This window comes from Pseudorca crassidens, chromosome 6 (assembly GCF_039906515.1).
Source record: "Pseudorca crassidens isolate mPseCra1 chromosome 6, mPseCra1.hap1, whole genome shotgun sequence".
Classification (NCBI taxonomy): domain Eukaryota; kingdom Metazoa; phylum Chordata; class Mammalia; order Artiodactyla; family Delphinidae; genus Pseudorca; species Pseudorca crassidens.
Window position 1 is genome coordinate 15,460,704 of NC_090301.1, and position 25,917 is coordinate 15,486,620.

Here is a 25,917-nt window from a genome sequence, read left to right on the forward strand (position 1 = left end):
TCTGCAACATGAGAAGCCACCGCAGTGAGAAGCCCGCACACTGCAATGAAGAGGGGCCCCCACTCGCCTAAACTAGAGAAAGCCCGGGCACAGCAACAAAGACCCAACGCAGCCAAAAATAAATAAATAAAATAAATAAATCTATTTTTAAAAAATGAATGCTCTGGTTGAAGTTGCTGATGAAGTGGGGTCTGAGAGACATGGGGGAAAACTATTTACAGGATGGAGAATCAGAGCATCTCTGGACACCTGGGAGTGAGAGGATTATAGATGCAGTAATGATTTAGGGTGAATTCAACTAATATTTAGTGAGTTCTTGTGATGCAAGGTGGAGTTAACAAACTCTTAATTAAGTAGAAGGGGGAGCAGAAGGACCCCAAAACAACTTGCCACTCTGGACGCTGCCTGAATTCTGCTTGGGGTGTGTCAGGGAGTCAGCAGAGAAACAGCTCTGGGTTTGAAGTGCACTGATTTAAAACAGAAATGAGCATAGCAACTTAGATCATGGTTTCAATATCATATTGTGTTTTATTCTCTGGCGCATGTGAATGATACATAACTTTTGCTTTTGTTTATGGAACTGTAAATAACTTAGCCCTAACTTGTGTTTCTCCAAGTAAATAAAAGTCTTTAAATACACATTGTCTGAGGGTCTGGTTCACACAAACCAGGCTGCTCTCAGCCATCTGGCTCCCACCTGATCACCATAAGAGCATGCAGCTGAGTCTTTATGCAACATGCATATCCTTAGCTTGGTTTTTAAAAGGCTTCACATAATAGCAGGATTCTGAGGATGCTAGAGACTAGAATTGGTGTTTCTGATGTAATCGTTCGGGGGGTAAGTGGAAGGATGCACTGAAGCAATTTTCTTTTGTTCTGAGTCTTTAAGAGATGCATGCTTGCGCTTCCCTGGTGGCGCAGTGGTTGAGAGTCCACCTGCCGATGCAGGGCACGCGGGTTCGTGCCCCGGTCCGGGAGGAGGCTGGGCCCGTGAGCCGTGGCCGCTGAGCCTGCGCGTCCGGAGCCTGTGCTCCGCAACGGGAGAGGCCACAACAGCGAGAGGCCCGCGTACCGCAAAAAAAAAAAAAAAAGGAGATGCATGCTTGACAGGCATTAAGTAAAAACCAGAGCTATAAACACGGAAGGACCTAGAGATGATCATACTAAGTGAGGTGAGCCCGACAGAGACAGACAAATACCATACGATATCGCTTATATGTGGAATCTAAAAAAAAAAAAAGATACAAATGAACTTATTTACAAAACAGAAATAGACCACAGACTTATGGTTACCAAAGGGCAAAGGACGGGGGGAGGGATAAATGAGGTGTTTGGGGTTAATGTCGTCGTCATCATCCTCCCCCATTTTAATCCTCCCACACGTGCCATTTTTAAAGATAAAATCAGTCTATATTAGGATACATGTATCTAGTTGGGGAAAAAATGCTTTTGCCGTATGAACTGATGCCTATGTGAACTGAACATGACGAAGACATCTATTACACAGAAATGTCCACATATTAATAGACTCTGATGTAACATGTTCAAAGAACTGCTATGTTGTAATCTGCTAGTACAGAGAAATAGATTCATCCTAGAGTATTAGAAATTCTATTTCTAAAATTGAATTCTATTTGTAGTTCAACAGCAATATTTTTAAAATAATTGATTCCCATTCAAATGGAAAACATAGTCATTTCGTAAATAAAAGGCAGACTGTAACTGAAGCTCAAATAACACCTATAGGATTATTATTTTAGGAAGGTCTTACTCAAAGCTATCTCAGTAACAATAAACATAGCTCAGAGCAAGGTAATCCTTTTTACTCAGTCTTTGATGTACATACCAACAGTGTGGATGGGCTTCCTATAGGGCATTAGGCCAAAATTGTATTGAAAAACTCCTCTGGCGTGGAACAGTGGCAAAGCAAATCCCATGATCTTCTGTAGTTTCTCCTGCACAGCTCGAAGCCATGAGCCTTCAGGGTTGCTAACTTGTTTAAACAGTTCATTTTCACCAAAAGAAAAAACTGGCACCAAATAAGCACTGCAAATAACAAGGAGGAAGAATAAGCATTTTCAATGAAAAGGATTTAAATATTTCATTTAGCCCAGCTGACTTTTACAACAGAGTCCTAACAATCCTTTAACGTTCCCAAGCCTCCCTATAGCGCTAAGTTCATGTTCCACACATTGAAACTGACTTATACCTGAGGTCCTTTGGGGAGGTACCTCAGCAGCCTTAGTGGTTTGTGGAATTTTATTCTATAGAAAATCAAGGTTCCAGGAAGCTTCTTTGTCATCTGTGGTTTTGGCCATGGTTCATTTGTTCATTTGGCTGGGAATTTATACTGTGCCTATAAAATTTTGTGTTTTTTGGTTTTCCTCTTACAGACAAGTTGAATTGCTGGATGCCATGACATTGAATTACCTTAGTGGGAAGGTTGTATTTCATTCCCCATAAACATCCACACCTGCTTTCATTGGGAAGCCGATTAGGAGCTCCGTCTTTAAGGGCCAGAAAAATTACTTCACTTCTTTGTGTTCATTTAATAATGTGTTAACTACCCTGACCCAGTTGCCTGAAATGAAAAGCCACTTACCCATGGGTCAAAGCAATTTTCACAAATCCCTTCCGCTGGCGGATGAACAGAGTGAACTTTCCAGGATGGGCATCCAGTGATTCCTCTGCACCCCCAAGCACAATGACTGAGATGTTTCCACCTCCTTCCTTGCTCAGCACGTGAGACACGCTTCTCCTGGAAACTGAGACTGGCCCTTAGTGAATAAAACAAAAGGTGTTAACTAACTACCCTTTTACACTCTTATCATAATAGTCTACGGCACCAGCAAATACGTCACAGACTTTCCTAGACTGCTTACATTTGGAGCAGTTTGCAGGTTTATAATTTTTTCATAGCTGACTCTTTGGTAATAGATTCCATTAATAAGATCTAACATTCTGGCAGGGGACAGGGTTAGGTCTTTAAAATGTCACTTGCTTATTACTAGGTCTATCACTTGTTCAGGTAGGTTGTGTACTGCTCATTTCTACAGATTCCATTCATATTGCATTATAAGTAAAAGGTGCCCCCTGGAGTTGTTCAGTGCACAACCCTGCACAGCTGTATGCGGTAATCTTGATCGTTATCCTGGCAGATCCTTGCTCAGAACCAAACAGCATAACCTCCAAGAGGTTGGCCTGGATCTTTTGAACACACAATGGTCTGTTTTCAGGTATTCTTTATGGATTCTTATTTCTCAGACATGGATGCATAATGTAAATGGGTTCAAAAATTCAGACATCTGACAAATAACCTACATCAATTGCTAAATCTGTGCGTGATTCCCAAATGTCTAGTTTGACTTTGGTAAACTGTTTATTTAAGACGAAAGTTACATAATTGTTCAGCCTTTATATCAGCCTTTCCCATGTAAACATAACTTTAAAGACTCCTTTTCAGATTTTAAATGGACTACGTACTCTTGGAGGAAAACACTATGAACTCTTGGAGGAAAACAGTAACAATGAAAACACAAACAACTTGTGACCCATATTTCAGAGACAACCACTTTTTAATGTCTTATTGTTTCCTTCCATTCTTGATTTTATCCGTTTTCTTTTTTTTAGTCATAAAAGAATGTGGGGCTTCCCTGGTGGCGCAGTGGTTAAGAATCCGCCTGCCAATGCAGGGAACACAGGTTCGAGCCCTGGTCCAGGAAGATCCCACATGCCATGGAGCAACTAAGCCTGTGTGCCACAACTACTGAGCCTGTGCTTTAGAGCCCAAGCGCCACAACTACTGAGCCTGCGTGCCACAACTACTGAAGCCCGCGCACCTAGAGCCCGTGCTCCATACTAGAGAAGCCACCGCAATGAGAAGCCCGCGCACCGCAACGAAGAGTAGCCCGCGCTCGCCGCAGCTATAGGAAGCCCGTGCACAGCAACGAAGACCCAATGCAGCCAAAAATAAATAAATATTTTATTAAATAAATAAATAAAGGTCAGAGCCTTGAGAATGGGCTATCCTGTATGTCAAAAAAAAAAAAAAGAATGTGTTAGTTTTATCAGGACACGGCCCTTCGTCTCTTGAAGGAAATTACATGCTCATTTTACTGTGGGTTCCTATTACTGGGGGAGAATAAAATTAGGACAGGATTCTGAATGATCAGCGACTCTCTGAAGAGAAGAGGCAGAGGGGGGTAGGTTAGAGGGTAGAGAACCTGAGCCCAAATAGGTGTGACCTTTCACTGAGTTCAAAGCCACGGCCATTCTGCTCTGCGTGCAGAGCTGGAGGCATTGCTTCCACTGGAAAGAGGGCCTCATGGATTTCCAGACACCTGGCAGTCCTCACTTGCCTCTGGACACTTCTCAGTTTCCTCCTGAGGCTTCCCTTCTTCAGGCCATGCTTAAATGCTGCTATTTCTCAGGGCTGTTAGGGACTAAATGTTTACGTTCCTCCAAAATTCATATGTTGAAACCTAACCCCCAATAGGATGGTATTAGGAGGTGGGGCCTTTGGGAGGTAATTAGGTCATGAGAGTGGAGCCCCCAGGAACGGGGTGAATGTTCTTATAGGAAAAGGGACAGAGCTAGCATGTTCTCTCTTTCTACCATGTGAAGATACAATGAGAAGATGGCCATCTGCAAGCCAGCAAGTGGGCCATCACCAGACACCAGATCTTCCCAGCCTTCAGACTGTGAGAAATAAATTTCTATTGTTCAAGCTACCCAGTCTATGGTATTCTCTTACAGCAGCTGAACTAAGACAGGCTCCTTTTCTGTCCCTGTTGTCTTTAACCTTATCTGTACATGTGGCACATGGATTCAAACCCCACTTATGTGTGCTGAGTTCTCCCAAATCCATCTCCTTAGAGTTTTACTCTAAGAAATTGTAAACCCAGCTGGTTTGGGAGGGGACATTCTATGTGGTCCTGCCCACCCAGAACCCTAGAGAAACAGTGATCTGCCTTCACTTACCACTACTCATCAGATATTCTCGGAAGAGCGGACACCGGAACCAAAATGGAAGCACGTGAAGATACGCAGTGAGGCCAGGAAACAGCTCCTTGAAGTTTGAATAATTTGTACAAAAGTTTCCAAAGGCTCCAGCAACAAGCACTCCATGGGGGTGAAACCCGAATATGTAGTTGTGACTTGGATTCAAATCCCGAGTTTTGATGAGCTATAGTGCATTTATATGGACAGAAAAAAATAAAATTTTCCCTGATTAGTTTCCAATAAGAAACAGAAGGACTCAGAATTAGTTCTGTGTTCAAGAGGAAATGAAGAACACGACTCATTTTCATTTCCTGGGGTAGAGCTGTTTCCAAATTTTTAAACTGTTTCCTGAACCCAGAGCCCCTCACACACAGCCTTCTAACTTTTGTCAATTTAGGTTAGACTCCATTTAGTAACTTGGGCTGAATGGCAGGCTCTCCCTCTAAAAAGGGAAAACTTGAAAAATATGTAATAACACATTTGAATTTTTTTCCCAGCTTAAAACCATACCATATAAAACAATTCTACTCACATGAATTGGAAAATAGTCCTTAAAGTACCTCCAAATGGTCCAGCTTCTGACCCAGTCAGATCTCCTGCCTCCTTGCTCTGGGGTTTGCCAGTCAAAGTAAAGCCATGTCAAATAAGGGATGTAGAGGAACCAGTAGTTGTATATGATCAGGAACACAATGACTCCAAGGCACACCTGTGCTGTAAGAAAGGGGAAGACCTCAGGAATCAGGGTCAGTTAGCATCTACTCACTGTACTGTACAATCATTGGCCCAAGGTAGGGGGGATCTAATATATACAAAGTGTGTTCAACTGAACCTTGGTTCAAGTGAGGTGATGTAACTAGACAGCAATGGTACAGTATGACCTAACATTTCTTGGATGTTTAGTATATACCAAGTACTGTATTGTGGATTCCACCAAAATATTTTTAAATTTAATCCTCATATAGCCACAGCATCAATGAAGCAGCCCTAGCACGCCTAACATTCTTTTTATAAGAGGGAAGATAGCAGCTTAGGGAGGTTAAGTGAATTGCCCAAACTACACGGGGAAGTGGCTGACCTGTCTAAATTCAAGGTCCATTCTCAAAGCCCATGGCCCTACACCATCTCCCCGACGTGATACATGGAGGAACTGTCGCTGACAGAAGGAATGCAGAGGAATTCCTACAAGTGTTCACCTTGATTGAGCAGCTATTACGCATGTGCCCATGAAGAGGGCACATTCCAATGACAAACGTCATTTCCCAGAAGTCTATTGCCAGAGATAGATATGGCACAGGAGGGACTCTACGCCTTAGCTCACCTGCCACTTCTCTTGACATTTCATAACAACAGAGCAATCCTATTTGTTTGTGCACCTAATGCTGTAGCTTCAAACAGATGAAGCAGGCATTGATAAAACTTGACCTGGGCAGTAGGGACAAGAATATTTGCCTTAAAGTAATACATTAAGCTAAGCTAGACATTTTCTTTTTATGTCTGTGCTATGGTTATACTAAAAAATATTTATGAGAAGAAAAATATATCAATGGGGAGGAGCACAAAGACTTTAAGCCTGCGGCTTCCCCGGTGGCGCAGTGGTTGAGAGTCCGCTTGCCGATGCAGGGGACACGGGTTCGTGCCGCGGTCCGGGAAGATCCCACATGCCGCAGAGCGGCTGGGCCCGTGAGCCATGGCCGCTGAGCCTGCGCGTCCGGAGCCTGTGCTCTGCAACGGGAGAGACCGCAACAGTGAGAGGCCCGCGTATCGCAAAAAAAAAAAAAAAAAAAAAAAGACTTAAAGCCTGGCACAGAGTAGGTGCTCAATAAATGCCAGCTATTACTGTTGGTTTAAGGAGTGCCATTACCTCTTTCTTCTTTATTATGTGCTACAGTCTCTAATCTAGAACTAACTTTGGTCTCCCAAGCTGCTATCCATTCTCAACCTTATTAAAAAGAGCTTTGTCCCCAAACAATCCATCATGGTATCTGACATGAGCACCTTTGATCTATTATTGTTTTATAGTTATAGATGTAGGTATAGATTTGGGTTTTTTTTTGGCAAAAACAGAACACGTTTATATTTCTAGAAATATATAAATCAATAAATTTCCCAGTACAGATTTAACCCACATACTGAATTGAACCCATCAGAGGACTGACTTGCTCTCTCCAGGGTGGGTTAAAGGTTAAAAGTGTGTGAAAGGTTAAGGAAGCATGTGCCCTCCACCGTTCAGTGGGGTGTCTTCTTGCATTCTGGAAGTTTCCACAAGTCTAGAAGTGAGACCAAAAGAGTGTCCTCTGCCCTCATTCCTACCAAGATCACTCTATTTTGATTTACCTGCTTCCCTCTACCCAGGTCTGTGTGCTGACAATGTACCCCTGTTAATTAATTTTATTGTATTAAAATGTGCAAAACATTTACAAGAAACATAAATAGGTCTCATTATTCTCTACCCCAAGCTGGATCAGGTGAGCTATGATGGAGCAAGGGAGGGAGGGCATAGGTGCTGAGTAGTAACTGTCTCGCATGGGCAACCTTATTTACTCCTCCTTGGAACCCTCAAGGTACAGAGTTCTGTCCCCATTTTGCAGTTGTGGAAACTGAGGCTCAGGGAGTTTGAGTGTCTAAAGGACTTGAACCTGGATCTGCCTAATCCTTAAACCCAGGCACTTTTTTTTTTTTTTAGAAAACCAAACTATCCCCAGCTAATGGTCATAACACCATAAACATGTGTTTATTACAAGTACATAAGCAGGTTCATAAGCATAAAGAATCAGGCACATGAAAGGTTTTATTTTCTTTACTATAAAGGTGGAGAAACTAAGAGCAAAAGCAAATTGACTTAATTTCAATCACAGAGTGAGTCAAGAGTAGGTCCAGAAACAAAGTCCCCCAGCTACTAATTCAACGGTCCACTCACCCAACCACATTCCTCTAGGTGAATACACACTGCATATCTCTAACATTCATTATGTGTTTTGCATGTACAGTGGTTAAGACATGGATGGGAAATTGGACTCCTTATGTTGGAATGTGCCACCAACCAGCTTCCTGACCTGGGGTGAGGTCCTTTACTTCTTAAGCCTCGATTCCTTAACCTGTGAAATTGGGCTAATAACAGCGCCACTCTCCAAGGACTGTTGGGGGAATGAACAGAGAGATGTTACACTGCCTGGCACAGAGCAAGCGCTTGACAAATGGGAGCCATTTTTATAATAACTGTGTTTACTAGGGTACATTTGGAGAATGCAAAAAGTAGAAGCAGACAAGGTAACTCATATTCCTGTCACCCAACAAAAACTACTGTTAAATTTTCCCGTCTTTTTTTTTTTCTCCGTCAAACAGGTTATGTTTTTTTAACACAGTTGATCACACATATTTTTTATTCTGTATTTGATCACTTACGATTATCTCATCTTAGCTGCTTGGTATTATAAATTTGGCATTAAAACCTCTCCATAAGTGTTATTTTTAATGACTGTGCAACATTCCACTGGTTGTCAGTACTAATTCAAATTCTTTTGTTTTTGAATATTTGGGCTTCTAACAACTTTTCTCTAATAACATAATCTTGCATAAAGATTCTATTTCATATCATAAACAGCACCAAAATAGTTTTTTAATCCCTTGATCCTAAACTGGATAGAAAGCAGAAAACACTATAAAAACTAGGTGACTAGATCACCTCTATTTTCTATTTTTATCCCACTAAGCAATCCAAGGTAACACGATTCTCCTAAACTGGAGGTCAAACAGAAGAGAAAGTTAAAAAGATTTACTCCAAAACATTGTGCAGCTCTCAAAACTAATGTTGATACTTCAAAAAAAATTGTTTAGATTCACAAACCAAGTTGCACTGAAGGCCAAAATTTCAACTGCCTTTTTTTTTTATTAGAAAAATTATTTCTTTCTTCTCCTTTCACACATCTTATTGTTCAGGAAACAGTCTTACATACATATCTGAAATGATGTACTGTCACACACTCTGTTTAAAAGCAAAGCACCACAGGTAAAGCTGATCGGCTGTCCAGAGTTCTCAGCTTATCGGATCTCACTTCCTGATTTTACATTAATTTCTGAAGGTCAGAAATGTCATCTCCAAAAAATGTCAAGGGGTTTGTAAAAAATAATCATTTTATTCAATATTATAGTTGTAGAAATGAAGTATATTTTCTTTAAGAAATAAAATTTAAAAAAAGAAGAAAATGCCACTTAACATCGTTGGTGTGTCAGTACAGGCCAGCAGGAAAAAATGCTTGTCTCTTTGATACCAAGAACGCATTCTAGTCCAAGCTATAATATATAATATATATAATACGCTTCCTATGTTTTCACTAGATGTTTCTTTTCTGCTGCTTTTCATCCTTTTCCATATTTCATATCAGAGGACTGATACAGCCTTGAAAACTTCATTAACAGGAGCAAATTCAGTATCCACCGATTTCTTCTCAAAAGGCACTCTAACCCATCAGATAGCCCGGCAGTTTCATTCTCATGAATACTCTAGCCATGAAAAAACTCAATAGGACACAGACGAATCCAATGAATAGAAGGAGAAATCTATTGAGCTTGGGAATGTTTGGTGCACTGGATCGGTCCAGGATTATGAAACCTAAACCTCCCATTGTAAACAAGAAGCTGGATGGGAGTCCTTCCATAATATCTTGTCCATTGACTCTGTAGGCCAAGAAAGCTACTGGTCTCTGATGCCCATGTTCATCAGTCATGGAGCCGACACTTGGAGGTTCGACAGTAACATCATAAATGATTCCTCCGGCGATGAGGAAGTAAGACACCACCACCAGAGCATACATCGTCATGGCCGACGGCATGTGCACCCAGGGCGGCTTCTTCAGTTTCAGGTTGGGACATTCGAGCACTAAGAACGGGACGCGGTACAAACTCTCCATGTTGGTGGCGGCAGGGGCAGCTGTCGGCCGCCAGCCCCACGCACCACCCAGGAACAGCTCTCCTTTTTTTTTTTTTTCTTTGGCTGCATCACAGCATGTGGGAATCTTAGTTCCCCGACTGGGGATGGAACCGTGCCCCCTGCGGTGGAAGCGCAGAGTCCTCGCCACTGGACCGCCAGGGAATTCCCCTAAATTTCAGCTTCCTTGACTTGGGTACATTCTGGATAAGAAACCACAAGTCAGCCCCCAATCACTTATACTCTATTTTTACTTAACTGCCATAGATTCTACTTTCTCTACATCACTGAGGAAGCTGCCTCCCGCTATTTTTTTTTTTTGAGGTGAAATTCACATAACATAAATTAACCATTTTAAAAAAAACAATCCAGTTGCATTTAGTACATTGACATTGTTGTGCAACTCCCACTTTTATCTAGGTCCTAAACACTTGGATCATTCTGAAATAAAGCTCTGTACCCATTAAACAGTTACTCCCTGTTTCCCTTTCCCCTGTCCCTGGCAAGCACCAATCTGCATTCTTTTTTGATGGATTTACCTATTCTAGATATTTCATATAAATGCAATGATCCAATATGTAACCTTTTGTAGGCTTTCACTTACCATCAAGTTTTTGAGATTCAGCCATGCTGTAACATGTATCAGTACTTCATGCCTTTTTATGGCTGAACAATATTCGCATGTATGGATAGATCACAACTTGTTTATCCATTTGTTTATCTGTTGATGCACATGTGGGTTGTCTCCACCTTTTGGCTACTGTGAATAGTGCAGCAATGCCCCTCTCCTTTAACAGCACTGAAAGTCAGAAAGGCTCAGCTAAAGTTTATGCATCGTCACTAAGTTTACCATCATCAGTAAAGGGACAAAGTGACATTTGCCTCTTCTTATGATCAAATGGGAAATAGACCCCATCACCTTTGTGACCTTGTTGCCAAAAATGTCTAACCTGACTCTAATCATGAGAACATATTTAGGCAAGTCCAGACTAGGGGACATCCTACAAGATAATTAGCTGGGGCTGGTTTAAAAATATCAGTGTCATAAAAGATGAAAAAACAAATAAAAAGTATAGAACAGGTCTAGTTTTAAAGGAAAATTTGAAGACAATTAGGGAAATTTGAATATGAGCCATGTATTAAATAAGATTATTGTTTCAATGATACATTTCTTGGGTGTGATAATGGAATTGCAATTGTGTACAAAATCCTTGTTTTCAGGAAACACATTCTACAGTATTGAGGAATGAAGTGCAATGATTTTTACAACTTAATTTCTTACTTTCAAATGGTTCAAAAGCAACAGTAACAGGGCTTCCCTGGTGGCACAGTGGTTGAGAGTCCGCCTGCCGATGCAGGGGACACGGGTTCGTGCCCCGGTCCAGGAAGATCCCACATGCCGCGGAGCGGCTGGGCCCGTGAGCCGTGGCCGCTGAGCCTGCGCGTCCGGAGCCTGTGCTCCGCAACGGGAGAGGCCACAACAGTGAGAGGCCCGCGTACCGCAAAAAAAAAAAAAAAAAGCAACAGTAACAACAAACTGTGTGTGTGTCTACAGAAACAGAGAAAACAAACACTGAAAAATCCTAAGAGTTGGTGACTCGAGGTAAAAAGAATGTATACTGAGCTATTCTTTAAATACTTCTAAATTTCCAAAATTAAAAGACGGGGGAGGGGGCTTCCCTGGTGGCCCAGTGGTTAAGAATCCCCCTGCCAATGCAGGGGACATGGGTACGATCCCTGGTCCGGGAAGATCCCACATGCCGTGGAGCAACTAAGCCCGTTCACCGCAACTACTAAGCCCACGTGCCACAACTACTGAGCCTGCGCTGTAGAGCCCGCGTGCCACAACTACTGAAGCCCACGCGCCTAGAGCCCATGCTCCACAACAAGAGAAGCCACCGCAATGAGAAGCCCGTGCACTGTAACGAAGAGTAGCCCCCGCTCGCTGCAACTAGAGAAAGCCCATGCGCAGGAACGAAGACCCAATGCAGCCAAAAAATAAATTAAATATATTTTAAAAAATAAAATAAAGAAAAAAAAGATGGGTAAATGTATGAATTATACATGTAATTGATAATAACGCATAATAAGTGAAGCACTGCTATTTGACTGGGAACAAGTTGGCACCTCACAGAGAGCCCTACGTCTGCAGCAAAGTCTTCATCTCCAATCTCATACATACAGAGGGAACGATCGATCCAATGACCCACTTTTAGCTTCAAAGCTGCCTTCAGGTATCCCTAGCTTTATAGAAAGAAGTGTTCCAGCAAAATCAGGGATATACATTTCCTTTTTTCATGAACTAAAGACTTTTGGCAAGGAGTGGTGGCCAGGTCGACAGCTTTTGGGTGGTGGAAAGTCCTTCAGTGCTTACGCGGACTTTTCCTACCTCTGCTGCCTCCATCCGTTCTGGCTTCAAGGGATTCAACCTGGATACTTAAAATACAGGAGAATACAAATGAAAATGTAGTGTAGTGTTTGACCCATGGCAAATGCTCCATAGATGATAGCAGAATTTGAAAAGTAAATGAATCCTAACAACACGCTTTGCCTTTGGCATTTCTTCAATCAAGACCTGATGTATATAAGTTGAAAATTTCTTTTAAGTTCTAGGTTTTAGTTTCCCTTCTTTATCAGTTTTTTTAAAATTTAATAAAGTATTATTTATAATATGGAAAAATAATTGGTTAGTGAAACTTAAATAAAATAACACACAGAAAGCCATCAGAACAATGATGGTGCAGGAATTCCCTGGCAGTCCAGTGGCTGGGACTCCACGCTTTCACTGCCGAAGGCTCAAGTTCGATCCCGCCAGCCACGCAGTGTGGCCAAATAAATAAATAAAAGGAGAACACTTAAAAACAAAAACAAAAACAATGATGGTATGATGGTGGAAGCAGCTCTTCTGCTCCTTTCCTGTTTGCCCATTTCTGTTCCCCTCTAACCTTACAAGAACCTAATTATAGGAATGAGATCACTAAGCAATTGAAACTAACTCCTGACTTTTGCTCTCCTGAATGCATACCATGCTTTGCCCAACCTGCTGATTGTTTTCCTAGATAAAAAGAAGTAAAAATGAAGAATTAAGCAGTAAAAAATGACTAGCTCTCTACCCCCAACAGCCCCCCTAAGCAATCCTGCAGACAGATCACACAGGCAAGATAACATCTGAAGAGAGTCAGCCCATCTGCACTCAATGGAGAAGGATGCAGAACCCAACCTCCTGCCTTGACGATTCACTGAGATTCTTCCTCCCTCCCCCATTTTTCCTTTTAAAGACTATCATGGCTGAGCAGAATCTTCAGAGCTGGTCTCTGGACATGAGTCCACCTTCTCCCCAGATTGCCGGCTTTTCTGATAAAAACACCTTTCCTTTCTACTGACACTTGCCTCTTGAATTACTGGCTTACAAGCGGCGAGCAGCTGAACCTCGGTTTGGTAACAATGGCATACAGGAAACTCTCAATAAATGTTAGCTATCAGCCATCACTGACTGCTTGAGACCTTTAAAAACACCAGTTTCATATGGCTCAACCCAATGTATTATTTTCTAGCGCATATATTATTTTAATAATTTTTTTAAATAGGTAAACAAGAGGAAAGGAATATGCCAAAACATTTACAATAGTTATCTCTGGATGGGAATATGGACTTTTTTCTAGTCTCTTCTAAAAGCTCTTCTACAGTTTCCAACTTTTCTAATAACTAGCATGAACTACCTTATAATCAAAATTTATTTTAAAAAGATAAATAAAATGGTTCCACTAAAGAGAAAAAAAAGAAACTAAACACTGCAGAACAAATCCACTTATGTAAGAATATTCTCATCTTTAACATGATTCTATTAAATCTGATGAGCAAACTCCATCAGAAAAACATTGTGAAAACTAGTGGAAGTTTACTTACTTGCGTTAAGTAGCGACCAGTGACCAATTAAGAAATAATTTAAAATATTTAATTTGTATGTGTATCCTTTCCACTTGTATCCAAGAAGTTTTCATTTTTCCCCCTAGGAAAACTGTTTCTATACTTATTTTAGCCATTTAACATAGTATGGAGAAAGAAAACAACTGAGAGGCAAGCAAAATCTTTTAGCACGTCACATTCTTTTCCTTTTTATTCCTGAGGCATTGTATTTCAAAACATCAATCGGTGTCATCTGCTGAGTACAAGAATATAAGCATAACATTCCTCTAATTTTTAAAATTCCTGCTTTAAGAAAACTTGCCTTCCAGAGTTTCTTAGGATGAGGATGGGGCTAAAAGACAAATCTCAGAACACTTTGCAGAATTTTTCAGCCTAGTATCCCTCATATGTGGGTCTGCTCCATATCGCCTTTAAAAATTATTGCCATACAAGGATCTGCATTTTTCTTGTTTAAAAGTGAATTCATTATTGGACCTATTTCTTTGCCTAATGAAGTCAAATAAATTATAACAAGGATCCAGTTGAAACCAGTCCCATTTTCATACTATTTCAGAAAGCTTTACGAGCTGAAGGACAAAAGAAGCACAAATACTTTGTATACCTACAAACTGAAAACCACATAAATAATCCATGATAAAAGAGGCACAGTAGTGTTTATGCAAGTCCAGGAATCTAGCATGAATCACTAGAGTGAATGTTAAAATGTGCTCCCTCAAAATTTTCCAGATTAAGGGAGACTAAAAAGATGTAACTACATACAACATGTGGATTCCTTTGCTATAAAGGACATCAGCGGGACAATCGCTGAAATATGAATAGGACCTCTGGATTAGGTCATAGTACAGCAACACTGTTATTTTTCTGATTTGGATAATTGTACTGTGGTTATGTAAGAGACATATATTAGGAAATATGTGCGGAAGTGCTTAAGGATAAAGGCAGACCATGTCTGCAACTTACTCTTAAAAAGTTCAGATGATGATGGTGATGATATACATGTGTGAGAGAGAAGGATAAAGGAAACATGGTAAAATGTTAATATTTGGGGAATTTGATGAAGAAATACAGAAAATTACCAAAAAACTTACAGTTATTATTTTTGAAGTTACTTCAAAATAAAAAGTGAAAACAATTTTAAGGGCCCTCCCGGACACCTACAGAACCAAAATCTCTGGGGAATTTGCATTTTAACAAGTCCCCAGGTGATTCTTAGATATACTCTAAAGTTGAAAACTTCTGATATAAATAAACTCAACAGTGGAAGACAGCATTTTTTGACATCAATTTTCTCCAAATTAAACTATAAACTAATCTCAATCAAAAAGCAATTCCAATGAAAATCCCAGCAGGCTTTTTAGTATAAACGGACAAACCAATTCTAAAATGCATATGAAAATGTAAAGAACCTATAATAGTCAAAACAACTCTGAAGAAAAGAACAAAGCTTGAGGGCTAACACTACCTGATTTCATGAATTATTATAAAGTCACAGTAATCAAAACAACATGGTAATGGCATCAAGATAGATAAACAGATTAACAGTACAGAATAATCCAGAAATAAATCCACACATATATGGACAACTGATTTTTGACAAAAGCACAAGCCCAATGCAGTAAAGAAAAAACAGCTTTTTTTTTCCTTTGAACAACAGAGCTGCAACAATTAAACATATGCCAAAAAAATGAACTTGGACCTTGTACTATATACAAAAATGAACCCAAAATGGATCATAGATCTATATGTAAAACCTAAAACTATAAAACTTGAAGAAAACGCAGAAAATCTTTGTGAACTGGGATTAAGCAAAGATTTCTTAGATATAACACCAAAAACACAATCCATAGAGAAAATATGGATACGTTAGACTTCACCAAAATTTAAAATTTCTGCTCTTCAGATACACAAAAGATAACCCATAGACTGGAAGAAAAAAATCTATGCAAAGTGTATGCCTGATAAAGGCAGAAGAACACAAACTCTCAAAACTCAATAATAGGAAAGCAAGCAACCCAATCAAAAATGCGCAAAAGATTTAAACAGGTACTTCAACCAAGAAAACATACAGGGACTTCCCTGGTGGCACAGTGGTTAGGAATCTGCCTGCCAATGCAGGGGACACGGGTTCGAGCCCTGGTCTGGCAAGATCCTACATGCCGCAGAGCAACTAAGCCCATGAGCCACAACTCCTGAGCCCGTGTGCCACAACTTCTGAAGCCTGCCTGCCTAGAGGCCATGCTCCGCAACAAGAGAAGCCACCGCAATGAGAAGCCTGCACACCACAACAAAGAGTAGCTCCCGCTCACCACAACTAGAGAAATGCCGTGCGCAGCAAAGAATACCCAACACAGCCAAAAATAAATAAATAAAACAAATAAATTTATATAAAAAAAATGAAATAAGACTAAATTAAAACATTATTAAAAAAGAAAACATACAAATGGCAAACAAGCACATGAAAAGATGTTCAACATCATTAGACACCAGGGAAATGTGAACGAAAGCTACAATGAGAGACACCACTACACACCTGTTAAAGTTGCAAAGATTAAAAGGACTGCCTATATCAAATGATGGCAAGGATATGGAGCAACTGGAACTCTCATACGGTGCTGGTGGGAATGTAAACTGGTACAACAGCTCGGGAAGAAAGTTTGGCGATTTCTGAAAAAGTTAAACCTGCTCCTACCATAACATGATCAACCGTTCCATTCCTAGGTTTACCCAAGAATAAAGAAAGTATACATTCGTTAAGACTTGTAGGTAGGGCTTCCCTGGTGGCGCAGTGGTTGACAGTCCGCCTGCCGATGAGGGGACGCGGGTTCGTGCCCCGGTCCGGGAAGATCCCACATGCCGCGGAGCGGCTGGGCGCGTGAGCCATGGCCGCTGAGCCCGCGCGTCCGGAGCCTGTGCTCCGCAAAGGGAGAGGCCACAACAGTGAGAGGCCCGCGTACCGCAAAAAAAAAAAAAAGACTTGTAGGTAGAAGTTCACGGCAGTATTACTGATAATAGCTACAACGCAAATATTCATGAATACATGAATGAACAAACAAATTGCAATATATTCACTCACTAGAATACCACTCTGAAACAAAAAAGCTATGAACTACTTAATACACATACAAAAAGAATAAATCTCAAAGTAATTATATTCAGTGAAAGAAGCCAGACCAAAAAAAAAAAGAGTACGTATGCTGTGTCTCCATTTATATAAAACACTAGAAAATGCAAACTAGTATTATGAATGACAGCAACCACATTAAGTGGATGCTTGTAGATGGGAGAAGGAAGGGTTACAAAATGGATATGAGAAACCTTTGGGGATGATGGCTATATTTACTATCTTAATTGTGGCAGTATTTTTTTCAGGTGTGCATATGTGACAACTTAAACTGTACACATTAAATATGTGCAGTGGGAATTCCCTGACAGTCCAGTGGTTAAGACTCTGAGCTTTCACTGCCAAAGGCCCTTGTTCAATCCCTGGTTGGGGGTCTAAGATCCCACAAGCTGCACGGCACAGTCAAAAAATAAAATAAAATAAATATGTGCAGTTAACTGTTTGACAGTGTCACAATAAGGCTGCTTAAATAAATAAGTAAATAAATAGACCCATTCAGTAAAAGATCACAGTCTCACCACATGGTCTTAGGTAAGATACATACCTCTTGAGCTTCAGTTTTCTCACCTAAAAAAAATAAATCTAATAATCCCTGCCACAAGGAGTTGTAGATAGAAGATGGTCAATAAATGTTGGCTCTCTCTTTTTCAGTTTTCCACTTTTCAGTTAGCAGGTTGGTAGCACACAAGCTAGTAAGTAATGTTTCCGTTTCTTGAATATTAAGATTGGAAGATAGGTGATCCAGCAATTCCACTTCCCAGCATTTACTGAAGGAAATGAAATCACTATCTGGAAAAGATATCTGCACCCCGTCATGTTCACGGCAGCATTATTTACAACAGTCAAGACGTGGAAACAACTAGTGTCCATCAACAGACGAATGGATACAGAAAATGTGATATATACTACATATATGAAATAGAATATTATTCAGCCATGGAAAGGAAATCCTGCCATTAGTGACAACATGGATAGACCTTTATGCTAAGTGGAATCAGTGAGGCAGAGAAGGACAAATACATAATCTTACATGGGTGGACAAACAAACAAAACAAAAGAACAAGCTCATAGATACAGAGAACAGATTGGTGGTTGCCAAAGGTGGAGGTATGCGGGGGGCCGGGGGAGGTAAAATGAGTAAAATTGATCAAAACGTAAAAACTTTCACTTATAAGATAAATAAGTCCTGGGCATGTAATGTACAGCATGGGGACTACAGTTATCAATACTGTATTGCATATTTGAAAGTTGCTGACAGTAAATCTTAAAGATCTCAACATAAGAGAAAAAAATTGTGTGGTAATGGATTTTAACTAAACTTACTGTGGAAATCATTTTGCAATAGACATATATCAAATTATTATGTTGCACACCTAAAAATAATACGATGTTATAAGATTGGAAGACAGGCACTTAACATTTATCTCAAGGAAACAGTATTTGATTTCATGACTAAATGAAACATTTTGCTTTTTTTAAAAAATATATATATATCCCAAGTGCTAATAGGTTAAACTCATTTCCTGATGGTGGAAAGAAAAATGCATTCCAAGATTTTGATTTAGAGACTTTAAAATACATAGTTAATAAAACTTCTCTTATCACCATTGGAAGGAGATACTACACGAACTCCTTACTTTAAAATAATTAAAATGGAAAGAAATAGGTAAGCGTTTATACTGCCTTTATCATAAGAATTGAATTGCAGGGTAACCAATGGCCCTAGATGATGAGGAAAAATTATTCCTGGCATAAATTCTAGTTAATATGTGAAGAATGAATGATAGAATATGAAAATTACCATTTTGTAGTCCCAAATAAAACAGTTAATTTGGTCAAGGATCATTAATGGAGACTAGGTGAAAGGTCAACGGTCAATAGGGAACTTTTATTTGCAGCATGTCAATTACCACCCCTCACATTACTTCCTACCTGTACCCATTGACCACTCTCATAAGGGACAGCTAGGCACTATGTGCATTCTGACATAATGCAACAGGAGCACACAGCAGCACCTCGGCAAAGGACTTGCAAAAAGGTTTCACCTAAATCTAATCAAACCTTTAGCTCCAACTTCCATTTTAGAAGAAATACAGGGAATTGAGGAACATGTTAACCCTACAAAATAGCAATCAGAGAACTTCTGAAGACACATCTTGCAGGACAGATAACCCGGCTTCTTCAATGCTTCATTGACAAGAAAACAAATGGGGGGGAAAACTGTTCTAAATTAAAAACTAAATGCAACCCAGGGGGCTTTTTTGGATCCTGGTTCAAGTAAGTCACACATAAAAGTGTATTTGGGGCTCAATTTTAGGAAATATGCATATTGACTTGGTTTAGATGATTTTAAGCAATTAATGTTAATTATGCTACATGGGACAATGTTACTATAATTTTGTAAAATAATTTTATAATAGGCATACTAAAGTACTTGGGATTAAAATGCAATGTGATTTGCTTTAAAATATTTTTGCAAAATAGGTAAAACTAATATAGCAAATTGTTAAAATAATTATAAATCCAAGTAATGGGTATATGGGAGTTTATACACTTCTCTACTTTTCTGTGTGTTTGGAATTTTTCATAATAAAATTTCCAAAATATATGATAATACAAAATAATATGCTCCTAGTAACACGAATGTCAAATGCATGCAATAAGAGCATTTAAATGAATTGTCTGTCAAGCCACTGTAGTTTGATTCAAATTAGGACTGGTGGGCCATGTCTAAAGTCATTAGTCCATTCCCATGTGACACATAAGGCTCTACCACCCACCTTGTGACCTTGAGCAGTTACTACACCTCCAAGCTCTATCTTTGGAAAATGAGTACAGGGGTTAGCCCCTACCTCTAGGGTCACTGTGGGGATCTACATACATGAGTTGATACAAATAACGACATGTGGGGTGGACCACTTCCCTTTTGGGTGACAGAGTGAAGACATTCAACCAGTACTTATTGTGTGCCTTCCATGAGCCAGGCACGGGCTGGGTACTCCCTCACTGAGCCTGTGAACTAGGATGTATCAGGGAGGAAGAAATTTTCCTCTACCCTCCTACGTTCCTCTGGCTGATCTAAGAATTAAATTGACGTGAGACAGATTAATGGGAGGAAATCAAACAAAATTTTAATAATATGTATGCCTGGGGGAGACCCAGGAAAACTGAGTAACTTGCCAAAACGGCCAAAACCCTCCCCTTAAATACCATCCTCAGGGCTTCCCTGGTGGCGCAGTGGTTGGGAGTCCGCCTGCCGATGCGGGGGACGCTGGTTCATGCCCCGGTCCGGGAAGATCCCACATGCCGCGGAGCGGCTGGGCCTGTGACCCATGGCCGCTGAGCCTGCGCGTCTGGAGCCTGTGCTCCGCAATGGGAGAGGCCCGCGTACCGCAAAAAAAAAAAAAAAAAATACCATCCTCAGCTAAAGACAAAAAAGGATATTGAAGGTGGGTTGAGTCAGTTATGGGAGGTTATGAGGAAAAGCACAGTAAGGAAGGGTAAGGTTTTACGCAAATTTAAGTCCCTGCCTTCTTCATTGGTAGGTTTTTAGAGATTTGGTCATCATCCTCTTCCTGGTACAGCAAGGGAGACACCCTTACAAATGGAGATTTCCCTTATAAATGTAAATATTTCTTACAAAAGGGTAACTCCCACTAGGTTTTCAGAGTTTTTCCCATGTCTGCTGGTTCTTAGAAAATAACCAGCTTAAAATAATTAATATACCAAAGAAACATACTTGGGGCTGGCAAATTCTGCTCTCCTACAGATGGCCATAGAGACCTTTCTCAAGTAACCACAGACACACACAAATACAAGCAATGATAAGGGCCATGGAAGGAAAAGACAGTGGGCTATCAGAGATGTGCTGGCTGATGAGCAAGAAAGTCAGTCTCCAGTTTCAAGGCATTAAATTGGACAGCACAGTGGTTAAAGCAGGAACTCTGGGTAGAATATTTGGGTTTGCACCCAGCCCCTCCACCTCCTACTAACTGTGTGACCTTGAACAGTTCACTTCACCTCTTAGTTCCCTCAGCGGTACAATGAGCACAGGAAGACACAGTCCTTACCCCACAGGGCTGTTGTGAAGATTACATGGTTAATAGTGTATGGTGCTTAGAACTGTAGAGGTAGATGGCAAATGCCAAGCTGTAGCTGGCAGAACAGTACCTGACACACACAAGGCCCGCGATAAGTGTAGCTGTTACCTCAATGGTACTTTGGCCTAGAGCAAAACAAAGTGTAATGCTGTCTCAACAGTTTGGCCTAGGAGGACTTAATGAGTTAATTATTTGAATTTCCTTTTTCAGTAAACTCTAGCTGTACTTGGAGAGTTTATTAAAAAAAAAAAATCCTGATGTGCAGGTTCCTTTCTGAAACAAATGAATTCAAAATTCTAGGGATAGAGCCTGGGTATCTTATTTTTTAGAAATTCCTCCAGTGACCTTAATGTGCAGCCAGGGTTGAGAACCACTGATCCAGGCATTCAAAATGTAAAATGGTTTCAAAATTGTAAACCTCTACAGTGTAATGAATTTATTATTACTGTGGCCTGGACAGTGTACCACCCATGAACTTATAGCACACAAATGACTTGGGCCTTCTGAAGAGTTTAAGTTCCCAGTAGTTCCTGTCCTCTTACACCCCCTCCTTTCGCCTGCCCCTCCCCATGCCCCCACCCCCCTCAAGGGCAGAACAAACATCCAGAGAAAAAGCTTCCAGATAAGCCCCCTGCCCCATCTAGTGACTGGCTCCTGCGCATTTCTACCTGGGCTTAATTTGGCAACTGGCTAGAACACACTCTCCTGGGTCGAATTATTTACAGAGAGAGGCCATCCAACCCAACCTAACGTGTGGTGCAGTCTTCTTTGCAGCAAGGTAGCTTTCTGCATCCGGAAAATCTTCAACACGGGAAAGCTAACGCAGATATTTGTTATGAGGGGGGGAGGATAAGGAAGGAATCAGGTTTCAAATCCTTGGGCATTGTTTTTCCATTTATGAATCGATAATTCAAGAAACGAGTTTATCGACTTTTGAGGGGCTTAAGTGCAACGTCCTATAGCTCGATTGGGTCGTGGTTACACTTGGCTGTATACATTTGTCAAAACTCATCGAGTTAAAATCTGTGCCTTTTACTGTGGGTAAAGTACACCTCGAGTTTTAAAAACAGCACAGGGGAAAATAAAGTTGCCAATCAGTGGCTTGCTACAAGGTTCACGTGGAAAGATGAATCAAAGAGGGGAGTCCTAAATTAGCTACAAATGCCCTCTGTGACCTGCCTGCTCTGGCTTACAAGGGAATTAGTGATGTCCGGGAGGGTGGAGACGGAGCCCCAGGCACCGCGGTGTTTCGCCCGGATCTTGCGTGGCCGGGAGTCCTTACCGAGCAGAAGGAAGGACAGGACCCACTGCAGCACCGCCGCCGTCTGCAGCCGCCGCGCCAGCGGGATGTTGAGCGGCGCAAACTCGACCTTCATGGCCCGGCCGGAGCGAGGACTGCGCCGAGCGCTGCCGCCTGGGACCTCGCTGCTCCGCGGCGCCTGCCGGGTGTGCGCTGCCTGCCGGCCCAGCGCCCAGCACCCCGGCGCAGAGGAGGCGGCGACCGCCCCGGAGTGGGCGCGGACTGGACTTAGTCTTGGGTGGGAGGGCGCGCCGGGGCTGAGGCTGGAGGCTGCCAATCACGCGCCCGGGCTCGGGAGCAGCTGCGGCGCCCGGGGCGCATTGGCTGGCGCGCCGCATTGGGCACAAGGGTGGACGAGAGGGGTCACCTGGCACCCTGCCAGAGCTCGGCGACGCGGGCTCCTGCAACTTCGCCCAAGACCTGGGATCTCCACCGGGCTGGTTGATTCAACTGGTGTATTACTGTGCGCGAGGCTTCAGCATGCGCCTTTAAACCCACCTCTTCCTCCGACGGTGTCTGCAGCTGGGAAAGGGTTAGGATCTCCCACCAGCTGGAGGAAGGCGCAGGAGTTAGGTTCTCTGGAGCTTGGTACCCATCTGTTTGTTGGTCTGTGTTCCCCACACCACCCCCAAACTCTGGGGCCTCCTCATCTTTGTGTCTCAGATTCCTATACGAATCTTGGAAAACTTTCGCTTATTCATTCAAAGGACATTTATTGAATACCTCCCACGTGCCGGGAACCATTCTGGGCGCTGGGGATACACTCAGTAACCAAGTCATTCATCGATTCCCAGAGGGTACAAATTATGGGGGGGGGGAGCATAAGGAAAATAACCACACAGTTGGGTGTGTAATTGCAAAGTAAAATGCTACTATGAGTGAATGAGAAGGTTCTAGGACTTAGACTGGAAGGTCAGTCTCGGAAGAAGTGACCTTGACTTTAATTATAACGGTGAATCTAATTCAAGCAAAGGGAAGCACATGTGCAAAGGTCCTGTGGCTGAAAGTCAAAGAAGACCAAAATAGTGGGAGCTCAGGGAACAAGGAGGAGAATGGAGTGAAATGAGTCAAAAATGGTAGCCAAGGACCAGATCCTTGCAGGCTGTGTTTAGGGTTCAAGTCTTTACCCTAAGATTTGCCAGTGAAGGGTTTCAATTATGTGTTAAATAAATGGATGGATTCTAAATTGTGCCTCATGCTGTGAGCGCCCACTACATTTTCTTTGTAAATCTTCCTGTATAGTTGACCAACACCAAGTGGCAGGTAGCTGTCAAGTCATTGCTAGAAGGGATCTGGAAGAGGGCAAAACAACAGAGTTGACTACCCATCCCCCCACCATGCCCCTTTCTCCTTCAACGTTTTAATAGAAAGTTAGATTAAAAATAACAACCACTGGGTAGTTCAGGGGAGCTGTTTGTGACTTTTTGTATGCAAAACTTGCGGTTGGTTTTTTTTGGTTCCTAATTGAGAAATCACTGTTTTGTGTGTGCCGCATTTTCTTTATTTCAAGCCACAGGTCTACTTGGAGGGTCATGCAGCAAGTGGCTTACAAATAAAATCAGAGTCTATGAATAGTGTCAGCACATTAAAAGACAGAACCACTGAATTTTCTTGTCAGGTAAAGAGCTCACATCTTTGGAATCCATGACTTGGTATTATTTATGGCACACCTGAGAGGTACCTTGCTCCGATTAACATTACCATGCTACTCACTATAAAAAAGCCCAAGGGTAAACTACTGAAGATGCTAGGGTCACCATTTTCCGAAGACTGAGTGCTAACCCAACCCACGGACTTCATCACAGCTTTCTTCCATGTAGAATAACGAATTTCACTTTCCTTGGCGTTGATCTGAGGTTCAAACCGCTCCATCGTGACAGCTGACAAATCCTCAGGCTCGAGACTCCAAACGCCAACCCCTTCTGCAGCCCCGGCTGCCATGGCAGCTCCCAGGGCAGTTGTTTCAGGCATCAAGGGCTTCACTACTGGGATATACAGAATGTCTGCTTGTAGCTGCATAAGAATTTTGTTGTTGCTCATTCCTCCGTCTACCTGCAAATGGCTGAGTGCAATTCCACAGTCCCGGTTCATGGCATCCAAAACCTCTCGGGTTTGGAAACAAACAGCTTCTAATGAAGCAAAAGCAATATGGCATTTATTGGTGAATTGGGTGAGCCCACAGATGATCCCTCTTGCACTGGGCTCCCAATACGGTGCATATAGCCCTGAAAAGGCTGGGACAAAACAGCAGCCACAAGAGGAACCTACTTCTTTAGCAAGTTTTTCAATTTCCTCTGAGGTCTTTATAATTCCAAGATTGTCTCTGAGCCAGCGAACAGCAGCACCGGCTATAGCTACCGAACCTTCTAATGCATAATGTACTGGTTTGTCTCTTCCGAGTTTGTAAGCCACTGTGGTCAGAAGGCCATGTTCAGAAAATATACACTTATGGCCTGTATTACATAGTAAGAAACAGCCTGTTCCATACGTGTTTTTGGCTTGTCCATCCTGGAAGCACTGTTGTCCCACCAATGCAGCAGATTGGTCCCCCAAACACCCAGATATTGGCACACCTTCCAAGGCCCCAGCTTTCATTAGGCCATAGATCTCAGAAGAACTCCGGACATTTGGAAGAATTTTCATTGGAACTTGAAAAAATTCACAGAGCTCTTTATCCCATTCCAAAGAATGAATGTTGAAAAGCATCGTCCTGCTTGCATTTGTTACATCCGTACAATGGACGCCTCCACTGGCTCCTCCTGTCAAGCTCCAAATAAGCCATGAATCAATGGTCCCAAAAAGGGCTCTATCTTCTTCAACTGCCTTTTGAACTTTTCTCACGTTGGCAAGGAGCCAACGAAGTTTCACTGCACTGAAGTAGGTGCTAAGTGGAAGGCCTGTCTTGGTCTTGACAAAGTTATTATTTACTGGAATGCTTTTACGAAGACTCTCAACGGTAGATTGGGTTCTTAGATCAAGCCACACCACAGCATTGTAAAGAGGTTCTCCAGTTAACTTGTCCCAGACCACAGTGGTCTCCCTCTGGTTACTGATACCAATAGCTTTTATGTTAGAAGTATTGAGCTGTCCAAGTTTCTCACACGTTTTCTCTATACACTCACAGACGGACTGCAGGATTTCCTTAGGGTCTTGTTCTACCCATCCTTCTTTTGGAAACTCTTGTTTTATTTCCACTTGATGATAACTAAGTAGTTCGGCTGTTTTGGGATTGAAAACCAAAAAGCGCGTCGAGCTTGTGCTCTGGTCCACTGCTCCCACCAACTGCCCCAAAACTGCTTTCTTCGTGGCTGCCATGAAACTCGCTTAGGTCGGCGGGCTGGCGATAGCGTCCCGTTTCCCGGGTGACGGCGGCGGGAGGGGGAGGGGCGGACGGCGAGCCGGGAGGGCCAGCCAGCGCGCGGCCGTAGAACGCAGTATCGGCAAGGAGCTTCTCGCCCCGCCCCTCCCTCTTCTCTTCTAGATTCTTCTAGATTTCTTCCCTGCAGCTTACCCCACTGGTAGTGGTGATGCGTTGAGTACACAC

General features: G+C 41.9%; 1 protein-coding gene and 2 pseudogenes across 4 annotated transcripts in view; all 3 read right to left on the minus strand.

The window, feature by feature from the left end:
• MOGAT1 (monoacylglycerol O-acyltransferase 1) overlaps nt 1-22,585 on the minus strand; it is a 36,360-nt gene extending 13,775 nt beyond the window's left edge. For 3 of the 4 annotated variants that reach the window (XM_067740424.1, XM_067740427.1, XM_067740426.1), the window contains exons 1-5: nt 22,356-22,585; nt 5,534-5,712; nt 4,981-5,185; nt 2,603-2,777; nt 1,847-2,046 (exon numbers count right to left, since the gene is read on the minus strand). In XM_067740424.1, the coding sequence (XP_067596525.1) occupies nt 1,847-2,046; nt 2,603-2,777; nt 4,981-5,185; nt 5,534-5,712; nt 22,356-22,449 (853 nt within the window). In that variant the 5' untranslated portion in view covers nt 22,450-22,585. Of the gene's footprint in view, nt 1-504; nt 1,226-1,846; nt 2,047-2,602; nt 2,778-4,980; nt 5,186-5,533; nt 5,713-22,355 lie in introns of those variants that run through there. The other variant, XM_067740428.1, reaches the window with a different exon arrangement.
• Nucleotides 9,301-9,951, minus strand: LOC137226158 (oligosaccharyltransferase complex subunit OSTC pseudogene; annotated as a pseudogene).
• Nucleotides 22,586-23,944: 1,359 nt separating the features above from the next.
• LOC137225755 (glycerol kinase pseudogene) lies at nt 23,945-25,688 on the minus strand (annotated as a pseudogene).
• Between the last annotated feature and the right edge of the window lie 229 nt (nt 25,689-25,917).